The following is a 15,128-nucleotide window of genomic DNA, read 5'->3' on the forward strand; positions in this document are numbered from 1 at the left end:
GCACTGTGGGAGAAAAATGACCATCAGCAGCACGCTCAGAAATCCACTGGGTGTTACAATACTGATATTACCATACTATTTAGTATGCAAGGAAAAGATTTACAGTATGTCAAATGAAGTATGCCATAAATGGTAAATTGTAATGGACTAAATGGAGCTGCATTTGTATAGTGCCTTTCTAGTCATTTGACCACTCAAAGCGCTTTTTACACTACAAGTCACATTCACCCATTCACACACACACATTAGCCCCTTTTCCACCAACATTTCCAGGAACTTTTATTACCAGGAATTTATTTACCTGGGTAAAAGAATTCCTGGTAATCTGTGTGGTTTGCGTTTCCACCACACCTCAAAGTTCTGGAAAATGTATTCAAATCAGGATGATGACGTAGATGATTTGGCGTTCGCCCTGTATTTAGCTCCGCCAGCTTATTGGCTGGTACTGTAACATGGTAACATTAGTGTTGGTAGGGAGAGTATGGGCTGTTTGTCTCAGCCAGCAGCTAAGTTTAAAAGTATTTTAAGATACGTGTCAAACTAAGTTAGTCTACATACAGACAGCTGTCATTTGAGCGTATTAGTAACAATTAGCTATTAGCTGAACTAGCGTGCTGTCCTTGTGCAAGACATAACATTAGTGACAGGGTCGGTACCGGTTACTGTGTCATGTTGGTGTGTGCATGTACGTGTGGATGTGGAGGAGTTCAGCGCCGGCACAAAAGAACCGATACCATTAGCGCTTATCAATACTACGGTCTTTGATAATTTAGCCCCGGGGCTAATTTAGTACCGGGTTTCAGTACCCATCCTTAATTGAAAACACAAACGAAGTGAAGCTTGTAGAAATGAAATAAAGTTGCAGCCACACTGACACAGAAGTGCGGAACGCTGCAAGTGTGTGTTCCACCAATCAGCGTTCTTCAGCACACAGCCCCGCCCCTCAAGAATTCCGGGTAATCTGAAAAGTTCTACCCCCCTACTACGTACTTTTTTTTTAGGGACATCTACTTGACTGAGAAAGTAGATGACAGCTTGACAGCTGATTAACAGCTGAAAGAAGCTGTAATGATGGATGCCAAGTGACTTGATAGAATAGAATAGAATAGAATAGAATAGACAGTAATAATAGAAATAGGAATTCTTTAAGTGAACGAAACGCTCATAAAGATAACCAACAACAATAAAAGGGCATAACTATGAAAAGAACAATGACAGAGAAATGCTTATGTAATTTTAGTGTCGTGAATACAGTCTAATCTTAGAATCTACAATGTATGCAGTCATTAAATAAGTTAAAAAATACATAGCTCTCTGACTTGAGCTTCATCTCTGGCAAGCTTTGCATATAGTGTTTTGTTTTACTCCAAGGTAACGTTAAGTGATAACGTTAAAATCAGCTGTGCTGCAAATCGCATACTTTTTATTTTTACATCAAATTTCATGTTATGGACTGCGACAGATATGTGACCAAGAAGGTCAAAATTTAAGGCACGATGTCATGACGTAGAGTGTAACAATTTGTGCATACTGCACTGTAAACCATAATTCCCTTACTCAGTGTAAAATGTTTTTGGTAACCACTTACACTTAATACTTTTAGTTTAGTACAATACAGTAACATTAAAGTTTTGAGTACACCAGACAAAAATAAATGTGTCAAATGACAGTTTTATGTCACTTTAACATAACTTATTTATTGTTTGAGCTTTTTTTTTTGTGATCATTTTTTTATTGAAGATTTATGATGGCAACATGATCATAGCACTGACACAGAGGGCACCGTGAATGGAAGCGGTGCAACAAGAGTTTCTTTACCCTTCCTATTCTCTTATTTTCCTTCCCAGCAACCACATCCGCCCTCTAGCCACTGACATGGTGGATCAAAAGTTGTTTGAGCATTTAATTCTATGTCATATGAACTTAGGTTTCTAAAGGTAAAGAGATGAGTTCAGAAACAGGAAGTTCGCTTTAATTCACCTCAGCGCAATTTTACGTTAGATAAGGAGTATTGATAAGAATAATATTATTGATAAAATCCTAACGATACTCATCCTTAGAGATGGCCACCAGTACAATTGCTGGCCTCCTAACCATCCCCCATGAAAAGGCTGTGGCGTAAATAGTGAAAATTAGACATCCTGAGGTATCTATATGTCCATTTCACAAAGTGGCAACCGTTCTACTTCCGTTTGTGCATGACGCAATGGTCTTGTGCCTGTTAGAACTGCTCCTATGGAGCCTGAACAGTGTGTTTTCTACCTGTCACTCATTTCTTGCTTAAAATTATAATTGCAGATGTTGTTTGTCTTGTTGACAAATTTCAAGGTGATGTGAAAAGGTCAAAGGTCAAGTCTTGACAGTACAGCCTGAGGTTTCAAGTATTTCCAACCTCTTCCTCCCTGAAGTGCATTGCACACACAGATGTACTGTTTCTCTTCGTGGTAAATCCCACCCCCTTGTCTCTTCTTATAGACAAAATCCATCTCCTTATTAAATTCTCATCAGTTGAAAAAGCTGCGGAAGGACAAATATGGCTGTTTCTTGTTCTAATCCGAGCAAAAAGGAACACCACATGCCTGAGGGCTTCTTGACTCCACCGTTGTTTCTACCCACAAATTAAGCTATTGCAGATAACCGGATGTTGGTTTTCCCTACATCCAGTTCCCACTCCATTGGTAGCAACCATTTGGCATAGCTTGTCTGGAAGGGAGCTAAAACGCACGTCAAATTTAGGCTAAATTTTGGTGAAGGAACAACTGGTATGGCCATTTTCAAAGGGGTTCCTTGAACTCTCACCTCCAGATATCTAAATGAAAATGGGTTCTTTGGGTACCCACCAGTCTCCTGAGAAGGCTTGTTCTCAGTAAATGTTTTGTCCCTCACAATCAATGTACTCATTTAAATTAAAGCTGTGTATTTGTCTTTTTAAAGAAAAGGACAACTAGTCTATTTGAAGAACAATGAATCGCCTGACGTATAGATACATAAAACATTAAAACAGAATTGTTTTAATTGTCAAAATGTTAACTTCACTAGTATTAGTTTTAGTCTATGGACATCAGATAATTAATAATATTAACTGTAAAATAAGAAATCAAAGTACTAGGCTATATCTATCAGTGTGTGATTCCTTAACTCTCATACTGACATAGTTTTCAGTTTCTAGCCTCTAAACTTCAACAGCATAACTGAATTCCTGAAATTCAGCTGTAGCTAGAGAAGAATCGGTCAGGAAGGATAAGGAGAGAGCAACTGTCTGTGGACACCACATGCAAAACCATTCCTTTTGGGGGGTTGTCTTACTTTTGCCTCTCCATTGCTCCTTCATTTGTACCAAAGCAGATGAAACTGATTCACAATCACTTGTGCTTTTTAAATGGACAGATTGATATCCCTGAAATTTAACTTACTTGGTGTTATACTCTGACGATTAAGTGTTCTCTTAATTTTTTTGAGCAGTGTATATTCCTAAAATGTGTGGCACATCTGGGAAGTTCTGCAGGCGCAGATTACGTATTAACCTTGATAACCCGGATTACTCAAAACATACCATTAGTATTTGTATGTTTGTCATCATGTATTGTCTTTTTTATTTTGGAGGAAATGGTCAGTTTCACAGGTTTATGTGATCAGATGGTTTTTAGTGTAGCTGGAGAGGAAAGATAGCTTCAATAAACTGCTGAAAGAGCATCTCAGGTGGAAGCAGCTGCACAGTGTTATTTCGGAGACTGGTAACACATCCAAATGGAGAAGTTTGTTTTCATGGCTTTTTGACAAAAATCGAAGGCGCACCGTGAATTTTCCCCCTAGTCAAACAAAGAAATCTCTTTCCAGCAGACGCACTATGGGCAAACACAGTTGGATTGTAATTAGCACCGGTTTGTGACGCAATGCCCCGTGTCCTAGTCGTAAATCATCGCCCTTTTCCGTAACTTGTCGCGCCTCTTGAACAAGCGATGCTGCGCAGCAGTCGGTCCGGTGGAGCTGAGGACGGAAATAATGATGGCGACCGTCAAAGCCATTCTTTAACAGGAAAAAACCTTTCTCTGCCGACGAAGCCAGCTCTATAATGGAAGGACACGTTTTTCCCGATCAAGAGCAGCTCATACAATTTCTGAGGAGGCTCAAGGAGGTTTTCGACGTGTGTGACGAGGATGCTGACGGCTTCATCCGGGTGGAGCACTTGGTGGACCTCGGTCTTCAGTTCGGTCAAGGAGACAAGGTGAGAGGCAGGGAAGGACTGGGGATTATGCAGACAGACAGTTCTGTATCTGTATAACTAGCTTGGCTCGGTTCATTAGCAACACGTTGTGACTGATGGCCAGTATTAGCTCCTGCCAGGGGCGTAAATATAGACGGTACAGGCAGTGCGACTGCACTGGGTTCCTGAGGTGGGGGGGCCCATAGAGAAAGTTGCCCTTCATCAATGTGTTGGGTGGAGAATGGGCCATTAGTGACTGCCGCCTTGAAAATATGCCTGTGTTCAAAGAAGAACTCTCATTAAAGTAAAAGCAGTGCCATTTGCTATATGCCCTTGACAAAGACATCCCATCTCAATCGTGTTTATTTTTCTTTATCTATAACAAAATTATATGCATATTCGATGACTATAAATCAACCATTCTATTAAAATTGGTAAACTGAATTATTTGTTTCTTAATTTTTTTATTTTCTTTGGTATTTTTTGTTATATATGCAATGATTATTGCTAGGTAATATGTATGTTGATGTTATACAATGTCGAGTCTCTGATCTAGTGACTAGAAGACATATGCACAATAGTGTGCACTGGGGCTCGTCATAATAGTGTGCACTTGGGCCTGTTGTAACTACCTTACGCCACTGGCTCCTGGCAACAACAGACAACCTGTCTTCTGTAAATGTCACAGGTGTGCTAATGTTAGAGGTGCTAGTTTTTAGTGAGTCATTACCCAGACATTAGCTAGCTGTGCTGCTGTATGACAGATTTCACTCTGTCTCTGGATATGTATCAGGAACACATTAAAAACATAATAATGAAGTAAATAAATACATAAACACTACGGCAGCACAGGAAGAGCTTCTACCCTCAGGCCACAAGGATCCTAAATGAGGACACTGCCTAAGACTCCTCAATCATAAACATATATTCATCATTGCAGTCTTTTTTAAATGCACAAACTAAAGGAACTGACAGGATTACATTTAACTGGATTTGTATCTTATGATTTCATGTGACAAATAAATGAACTGATTGGTTGATGGACTGATAGACTGAAGCATTGCGCTCTGTTCCCATGTTATTTAAAAGTTCCAGCTCACTATTACGAGAGAGGCCAGGTAATGCTCACCAAGCTTACAAATAAACCATTACCATTTTGAATGAACTTGGGACAAATAACTCTGATAATGGCATTAAGAAATATTGCTGTAACATTATGTGAATTTCATAAGCAGAGATATTCCTAGTATAAAAGCCTACCACACTGGCCTGTCCTTTGCAGGGTGAGGTTTATGCAGACACTTTGGTCTTTTTTCCAGTATGCACCTATATTTCTCTATGCATTCCTGGCCAAATATGTTGTAACATCAAATTGTGATCCAGCTGACTACTCTATAGTTTAACAGCAGGAAATATTCAACAATCATACTGTTGATATGGTTACGGGTGAGAATCAACAGAGGACCCATAATACGACGTTATCACGATACTTAGGTCACAATATGCAATATTTGCAATATTAAATGCATCGCGATATGCTGAGTATTACGATAAACTATATTTTTTTCCAACTGCAAATTATTTCCCCAAAGGAAAACTTTGTCAAGTTTTCAGTCTGTTCATCTGACATCCATAATTTTTATTGCAGCAAAATGTGATGTATCCCACTAAATGAACGGGAACACCCATGTTAGAAGCGCTGTCTGTTACATTCTTGTGCTGCATTTTGCAGGAGATCTGCAATGTCTGCTGCGGTGTGATTTTCGTGTACTACTAGTTTGGAGAATGTGAGACAGCAGTCGCCAGTTCTCTGTGAGATAATTTGCTGTTATAGTCACATATGAGTCCACTGTCCTTGAAGTCCAGGCATCATAAGTTAATGCCACTGTTCCTGCTGTACCCAAAGATTACACAACTTAATGCTTCGCTTCTCTGTAGAGCTTGGGTACAGCTGTGTCGGTGAAAAAACATTGGGACCGAGCATGTAACGAAAGCCGTCATTTTCAACATTGCAGTATGGACTCAGATTTCTGCACACAAAGTAGGTCATGGACTGTGTTATTTTCTTAGCTCTCCTAGAGGTGGATGGTAGTTTTGTCAAGCTGAGTGTACCCAATGTTGGTAGATTTTTCAGTGGAGCGGGTTTAGTGTTAGCTTCAAGAGTATTTTATTCTTATATCACACTGCTTGCAAATCACATGTGTCATATCCAAGTCCTGCTTTCCTTCCACGTTAAAAAATCCAAAATAAGTCCAGACGTTTGCATTTTTGATTTCTTTCTGTGGGAACCTCCATGTTTCGATGAACTTCCTCCCAAATGCCACTGACTGAGACCTCTGCTGATGTCACCAGGAAAAAAAAAACATCAGCACCGTCTAGTGGACCGAAAAAGCAACTGATTTTATTACTGTAGTACCAAAAGTTGTATTGAAATGTGTATTTGCAAAAATGAATAATGTACCTAATAAAAGATTGATACTTGGCGCCCATGTATCGATACAATAGCGCCACACAAAATATTGCAATACTATGCTGTATCGATTTTTTCCCTCACCCCTAGATATGGTGATATCTGTTACTTTAATATCTTCGGTTGTTTAAGGCCATTGTGGGCAATACTGCAAATCAATAAACAAGGCTATTAATAACAATATTGGATTTTCATATGATCTTTCCATAACTTGATGGAATAAACTGTCAGGTAAATTTAACTTTTAAAGGGAAGTTTCGGTTTATTTCAACCTGTCTCCTATCGTCCTAAATTTGTTTCAAGTGACTAGTGACATAAAAATAATAGTTAGCATGTTAGCCGTTAGCCTAGATACAGCCGGGGCGCATAGTAGCGTCAGACCTGTTAAAACGTAAGTGAACGGGCAACCTTCAAGTGCAAAGTTAGTCCACTAAACAAGCTTTTTTTCCACAAAGACCGCCTCATATCGTTAGGATAAATGTCAGAGAACATATAGAAAACGACATGTAAACGTGTTGTCTTACCTTACCGGTGTGCTGCCATGTTTGTTTACCATTTAGCTCTGCTTTCCAAAGCGCGGCCGAAATATATCTCGCGAGCTCTAGATAAAGCCCAGCTGGATACTACTCCAGGTGGAGGTGTCTCGTCCTCGGTCACATCCAGACCTTGAAAATAAGGCTGCAACCGGTCCCATTCCTTGCAACAGAGGCATTCCTCTTCTGTGGGCACTGGGGCACAGCATTCACAGGTACACCACCAATCTCCAGAGCTACGCAGCCTTGCAGCAGCCATTCCTCCTCTCTCGTCCTCTACCTGTTGCGCCTCTCTCTCTCTCTCCTCCTCCATTCTTCAATTTCACGAAGCTCTTCCTCAGTGTATTCTGGCCCAGATAAATAAGGGCGGCCATCAAACTCTGCAAAATCAAATTCCTCCTCCACAAAGTCGAAGTCTGGCAAAAAGTCAGCCATTATTCTATAAATCTTTCATAAAATAAATTAATGAACTTTTCAGACTACTGTCTGGTTCTGCCTTCCAGCTGTTGCTGCTTGTTCTCGCGAGATTTCAGGCACGGTATGAGATTGCTGCTTGTTCTCATGATATTTCGGCCGCGCTTTGGAAAGCGGAGCTAAAAGGTAAACAAACATGGCACCACACCGGTAAGGTAAGACAACACGTTTACATGTCGTTTTCTATATGTTCTCTGACATTTATCCTAACGATATGAGGCGGTCTTTGTGGAAAAAAAGCTTGTTTAGTGGACTAACTTTGCACCTGAAGTATGCCCGTTCACTTACGTTTTAACAAGTCTGACGCTACTATGCGCCCCGGCTGTATCTAGGCTAACGGCTAACATGCTAACTATTTTTTTTTATGTCACTAGTCACTTGAAACAAATTTAAGACGATAGGAGACAGGTTGAAATAAACCGAAATTTCCCTTTAAGTGGAAACAAACATTCCTGTCTCAATATATTACGAATTAACAGTTTCTTATGTGATTTTTCAGAAAATGTACTATTTCAAGATTTATATTGATGTTGAGATAAAGTTGGTGGAAAAAACCAGCACATCACATGCACGTAGGACACTTCTGCCAAAGGGGGCACCCAAACAGCCCAATATGATGATCATCAGTCATCATCATCATACGTGTTGTCTTATCTCTCCCAGTTCTCTCCCTCTCAGACACAACGTCTTTTGAGGTGCACTACTGCTGGGTTCAGTGATCACTGCAGCCCAGTGTTACAATTTTCTAACTTATTTTTTTGTATTCCTCAAGGTGTCTTGTAAACAAATTTTGAAAAGGCCTGTGTTTAACACAAGCTTAAAACACTTTCATGTTTTGTTCCATGACATAAATTATGTCAGTAAATGTGACTTTAAAAAGGCTGTTGCTAACAAGTGGCCGAATGAGACTACAGAACATTATCATCATTATCAGCCAAACACAGCTTTACAGCCTCAAGGTGGCGGCATTAAGTTATGTGACTGTGGTGTAGTTTGTTTGTAGCCTAATGTTCTGGTGATTGCATTTAGGCTTCAAAAAAATCATGGAAGTAGTGTTCATTTGTAAACACAATACCTCAAGAACACCTTAAGGGAATTTATTCAAATATGGCACAAACGTTAATCTGGACTCAACAATGAACTGATTTTGATTTAGTGGTCCAAGGTCAAGGTCACTTTGACCTTGCGTGCATCTTATTCCCATAAAGGCAATAGAAGAACAAACACACAAATTTGGCACAAATGTCCACTTTTAGTCAAAGATGAACCGACATTACATTTTGGTGGTCAAAAAGGTCACTGTGACCTTGTGTCTGTTTCATTCTTGAGGACATCATAACTCTTGAGCACCTTGAGAGAATTTCTTCAAATTTGGCTTGAACGTCTACTTGGAGTTATCTTGCTTAGCAAAACTTGTAAGCATCATAAACATCTGTTTGTCATGGAGCTTATTTTCCGCAATAGTCCAAAATCGTATTGAAAAATCCCACAGACTTTTTGACGATGTAACCAAAGCGAAGCTAACTTCTGCATGGGCCTACAGGAAAATGTCATCCCTTGAGCACTCTAGTAGACATCATTGTGTACACCAACAGCTGCACCTCCAGTCTTCAGTCCGTCAAGCTCCTGAAGTTCGCGGACCACACCACCCTCATTGGACTCATCTCTTACGGGGATGAGTCCGCCTACAGGTGGGAGATTGACCAGCTGGTGACCTGGTGCAGGCTGAACAACCTGGAGCTCATCGCTTTTAAGACAGTGGAGATGGTTGTAGACTTCAGGAAGAACCCAGCCCCGCCCACCCCCATCACCCTGTATGACTCCCCAGTCGACACTGTGGAGTCATTCCGCTTCCTGGGGACCACCATCACCCAGGACCGCAAGTGGGAGCTGAACATCAGCTCAAATTTGAATTTGTCCACAAAGGGAAATTCTTTCTCACAGCAGTGTACTTGTTTGACATAACAACAACCATAACAACAACAGCAACAACAGTGACGAGTACGACGTCCTGACAACCCAACAATAAAACTATTAATAAAACAATAGACAGACACAGCAAGAACAACACTACGACACACAAACAGTTGTTACACTCAATGGGGTCTGCTGTTAAGGGCCGTAATAACTGAGGGGATCAGGCTTCTTCCAAAGCAGGCCCTCCTGCACCTCAGAGTCCTGTACCTTTGCCCTGAGGGCAGTGGGGCTAAATGTTCATTGAGTGGGTGTGTGGAGTCCTGTTCTATTGCAATTGAGATGCATGTAATGGCCCTATTGTTGAGTTCAGTGAGGTTGGGTGTGGGGAGACCTATTATTTTTGCAGCAGTGTTGGTTACTTTGGAAAGCTTGGTCCGGTTCTTGAGAGAGAGTATGTTGAAAAAGCAGGTGGAACAGTACAACAGAACTGGCTGAATGATGCTTTGGTATAGTAGTAGTAGATGTGGAGCAACATAAAGACCTTTGAGTATGCGGATGATTGACAGTCTTTGGTGGCTTCTTTTCTGAATGTCCATGATGTGCTGATCAAAGGTGAATGTGTTGTCTAATGTTACTCCAAGGTATTTAAAACTGTCCACTTTTTCAGCTGGTTGGTTATGGATGACAATGGGGTGCTGTGGTGAAGGGGGACTGACTATCAGCTCTTTGGTTTTATTGACATTGACGTCCAGATAGTTGTCCTCACACCACTGAGTGAAGTGTGTGACTGTGGTGTGGTAGTCAATAATGAAGTTGTTGTCTGTGAGTAGGGCGAGGATGGCTGTGTCGTTGGAGTATTTTAAGTATTTTGTGGTGGGTGATGGACTGATGCTGTCGTTTGTGTAGAGTGTGTACAGGAAAGGACTTAGCACGCAGCCCTGCGGTGCTCCGGTGTTGATGGTGAGGGGAGGAGATGTGGTTGAGCCCAGCTGTACTGCTTGTTGCCTGTTGGTGAGGAAGTTGTGGATGAGGTGAATCAGTCGGGTGGGGATGTTGAGGTGGTGCAGCTTCTGGATCATCAGGTGCCTCTGGATGCAGTTAAAAGCAGAGCTGAAGTCCACAAAGAGTATCTGGGCAAAGTGGCATGGGGAATCCAGGTGCTGCAGGAGGAGGTGCAGCAGGCAGGCTACAGCATCCTCAGTGCCCCTCTTAGCCTTGTAGGTGAATTGGAGGGGGTCCAGTTGTGGGTTGACAGCTGGCAGGATGGTGTTCAGCAGCAGCTTCTCCAGGCATTTTATGATTATGGATGTTAGGGCAACAGGTCGGTATTGGTTGAGTTCAGTGGGCCGTGGCTTCTTGGGGACAGGGATTATGGTAGCCATTTTCCAGATGGAGGGTATGGTGGCAGTCCCTTACAAAGAAGGCACATCAGAGGATGTACTTCCTGCGGCAGCTGAAGAAGACAATGATGGTGCACTTCTACACTGCCATCATTGAGTCCATCCTCACCTCCTCCATCATCATCTGATATGCTGCTGCCACTGCCAAGCACAAAAGCAGACTGCAGCGTATCATTCGCTTTGCCGAGAAGGTGATTGGCTGCAATCTGCCCTCCCTCCAGGACTTGTATGCCTGCAGGACTCTGAGGCATGCAGGAAAGACTGTGGCTGATCCCTCCCACCCTGGACACAAACTCTTTGAGACTCTCCCCTCTGGCAGGGGGCTGCGGTCCATCAGGACCAAAACCTCACGCCACAAAAACAGTTTCTTTCCATCTGCAGCTGGCCTCATCAACACGACCAGAGACCCCCACCTACTCTGCCCCCTACCCCCCCTGTAACTAGGGCTGGGCGGTATGACAAAATTTTCATATCACGGTTTTAAGAAAAAATCATATCGGTTTCACGGTATTTCATGGTATTTTGCTCAGGTTCGGCCAACTTGACATNAAAATCATCACATATCACCTCTGGTTTATTCATTTAAAAACACATTGTACTCGTTTAGCACACTATTTCATGTAGTTTTTATCTGCTGGAGGGTCGCGTAGGGGAGCGTAGCACGACAAAAATAGAAGAGCCGCGTAAAATAGAGAGTTGTCACGCGATAGACAGGGGTTGTCGCGCCGCTCCCGTTGCCAGTGGAGCCGCTGATTAACTGGGGGGCAAACTGCTACGGGACTCGCGCTGCAGACGTGTCGCGCCGCTGACGTGTCCGGTGGAGCCCGGCCGTAACTGTCTCGGACTCGGGACGGGTCGTCTTCGGTCAGGAAAATGCGTCCCGAGCCGTGCTCTAGTGTGCTCACCTGTGTGTGTGCGCTTTGTCTGTGTGTGTGCGCTTTGTCTGTCTGTGTGTGTGTGTGTGTGTGTGTGTGTGTGTGTGTGTGCATGTGCGCGCGCATCAGGGCGAAACTCCGCCATGCGCGATACGGCGGTGCGCCGCTGCTAGTTGCATATAGGGGAAACACTGCTCTTTTTGGTATGAGTTCTTCTGGGTCATCTGTACAGTTGCTCTGCTTTCAGGACTCTCTCCGGCAGCCATTCTCGCCTCTAAACTTTTCTATGCTCTCACTCTCACCCGCTCAAGCGTGCCTGTGGTGTGCAGTGGTGAAATGGGTCCCCGCTGAAACACTTTCCCGCTGCGCACATTCCGGACGTTGTTTGGGCTATTCACCGGTATTGCGGTATATGAAAAATTCATATCATAACGAAAATAAATACCGGTTTTCGGTACAAACCGATATACCGCCCAGCCCTACCTGTAACCATCACACAGTCGGACATGACTTCATCATCTTGGTCATTCACCTGTCATACACTGCATACAGTTAAACTTGCACAGCTGTACTTTGCACAACTATTATTTGCACAGTTGGACAACCCTATTCATATTTACAGTGTACATATTTTTTATATTACTATTATTATTGTTATTTGCACTTTTATATTTGATTGTTAATAGTATTTCCTTTTTATACTTTTATTCTATATTTTTATATATTTTATATTCCTTTCTATGCACCAATACACCAAGCCAAATTCCTTGTATGTGAAAACCTACTTGGCAATAAAACCGATTCTGATTCTGATTCTGATTCAGATTTTGATTCTGATACAAAAAAGTGACCCCATTTTCCTGTATAACTTAACACAAGGAATTGATTGAGAGGATTATTATCATAGTTTTATTTTTTGTGTTTCCACAACCATCTTAAATACATGGGGACATGCCCAGGATGAATTATGAATTGAATTAAATTTTTTTAATTGAATTGAATATATTGGGTATTTTAAAATTGCCACAGAAGATTGATAATTTTAATTAGAAATTGAAAAAGTAGCACAGGAAAACCCATGTCAAATTTTAAACCACAAGAGTTCACAACAGATGGGCAGAAACAGGAGATCTTCTGGGGGCAGATAGTTTCCTGACAGCCTTTTGAACTCCACCCACTGGCTCCAAACTTGAGGACCTTGGAAGTTTAGCCATGAAAGTTTATATCCCCAGAGCAGGTGACTTACTCACTGTGCCACCAGGAGGACATGGGGTTTTCGTATACCTTCTCACAACTTGACATTGAATATCCCTGCAGGCTCACTGCTTGACTTGATCTGAACACCATTTGCGACATGTGTTATCAAGCATCCAAAAATGTCTCTGTCAATTTTGGTTGCAATTGAACAAAGACACTTTAAGCAGAGACAAATAAGAACGAGAACAAAAACAATAGGGCACCAGCAGCGAGTGTCGCTGCTTGGACCCCCAATACTATTACTACTACTACTACTACTAGTTATTATTATGATGATGATAATAATAATAACGATAATAATAATAATATCTTTAATTATAGAGCACTTTTCAAGATCCTTGTTACAAAGTGTTTCACAAAGGCTGCAAAAAAAAAGTCACGCCAGGTTATTGGAGACTGCTGTGTAAAACACAAGCTTGGAAGAAAAATAAGTTTAACACAGAGAAGAAGTGGGAATGGGTAGTAGAGGAGGCAGGCTAAAACCCGGATGCACTGAGTAACAGTAAGAGTAGATTTTTCTTTAAGCTGTCATGTCGGCAGAGCACCCTGAACACATTACTAAAAATATCTCAGTTGTACTAAGAGGTAGCTACTTCTTCATTTTCCTCCTCCCCCTTGCAACTCCTCTCATCTCTGTATTGCTTGTCACCATGGCAATGAGAGCTTCATGAGAAATCTATGAGCTGATTGGTCAGTTACTAAGTGATGAAATGATCCGTCTTAGCTGCTGAAAACAGTCAGTATGATGGTGCTCATTGCATCAGTCCTGTATTTACATTTTTTCATTTGGAAAACATCAAACATCCAGAAATGTCCGTTTCTGTGGTGATTAGATCACTGCAGTGAACAGTATGAAATAACACTTATACTCTTCGTGTTTTTCTACACTACACTAACACTGCTGTTAGTAAACTGCATGCACGCACTCTTATTAGAGTACCAATGCAATATTAATCAAAGCACATGTAATGCAGTTTTTTTAAAGAAATGTTTATTTCTGTATTTGTACATTATTTGTACTGCAAAAACATTGTTTCTTTTTAAGATATTTTTTGGGCCATTTTGCCTTTAATGGACAGGACAGGTAAGCGTGAAGGGGGGAGAGAGAGAGGATGACGACATGCAGCAAAGGGCCACAGGCTGGATTCGAACCCAGGCCGCTGCGGCACCAGCCTTGTACATGGGGCGCCTGCTCTACCACTAAGCCACCGACGCCCCAGCATTGTTTCTTTTGTATTAAAACATCATTTGGGTCTTCTATTGCTCATTTTAGCCAACAACATTTTCGAAAACAAAAATATTTCAACAGACAAAACATTTCAGAAGACACATTTTACAAAACAAAACATTTCAAAAAACAAAACATTTCACAAAACAAAACAGTTCAGAAGACACCTCAACAATTCCAAAGACAAAACAATATTTAGGAAAACAAAACAACATTTGATGAAATTCAAACCTGAAAAGGTAGCTACTATTGGACAATGATTCCTTGTCACTGATTGGATGTACTGTCTGTCAGTCTACAACAAACCTAAGTAATTCTTCTTCTGTTTGATTTCCAGTGGTCTGGGTGCCTTGCGGCGCATTGCTGCCTCTCACAGGCCGGGAGTACAAGATAAAATAAAACCTTATTGATTCCTAAAGGGAAATTGCTGTGCAGCAGGTATTTTCTCACCAAGTCCCGCCCTACAATATCTCCGGGAAAAAAAACAGACAAAAGTCCGCAGTTACATACACTTACTAGTCCATACCCATTGAGTGCACAGTTGCCCACGTACAGTTTCACATGGTGTGTGTTTGGGATACAGGTCATAGGAAATTGCAGGTTAAATAGTTAACTGAACCCATTAAAGGGAAATTTCGGTTTATTTCAACCCGTCTCCTATCGTCCTAAATTTGTTTCAAGTCACTAGTGACATAGAAATAATAGTTAGCATGTTAGCCGTTAGCCTAGATACAGCTGTAGCGTCAGACCTGTTAAAACTTAATTGAACG

General features: G+C 41.6%; 1 protein-coding gene across 1 annotated transcript in view; it reads left to right on the top strand.

Annotated features, from left to right (window-relative positions):
- The first annotated feature begins 3,503 nt into the window (after window positions 1–3,503).
- Window positions 3,504–15,128, top strand: part of rab11fip4a (RAB11 family interacting protein 4 (class II) a) — a 113,800-nt gene continuing 102,175 nt past the window's right edge. Inside the window, exon 1 of the mRNA XM_050070247.1 lies at window positions 3,504–4,225. Within this exon, the coding sequence (XP_049926204.1) occupies window positions 4,073–4,225 (153 nt within the window). The 5' untranslated portion in view covers window positions 3,504–4,072. The remainder of the gene's footprint in view (window positions 4,226–15,128) is intronic.

This window comes from Epinephelus moara, chromosome 18 (genome assembly GCF_006386435.1).
Source record: "Epinephelus moara isolate mb chromosome 18, YSFRI_EMoa_1.0, whole genome shotgun sequence".
Classification (NCBI taxonomy): Eukaryota; Metazoa; Chordata; class Actinopteri; order Perciformes; family Serranidae; genus Epinephelus; species Epinephelus moara.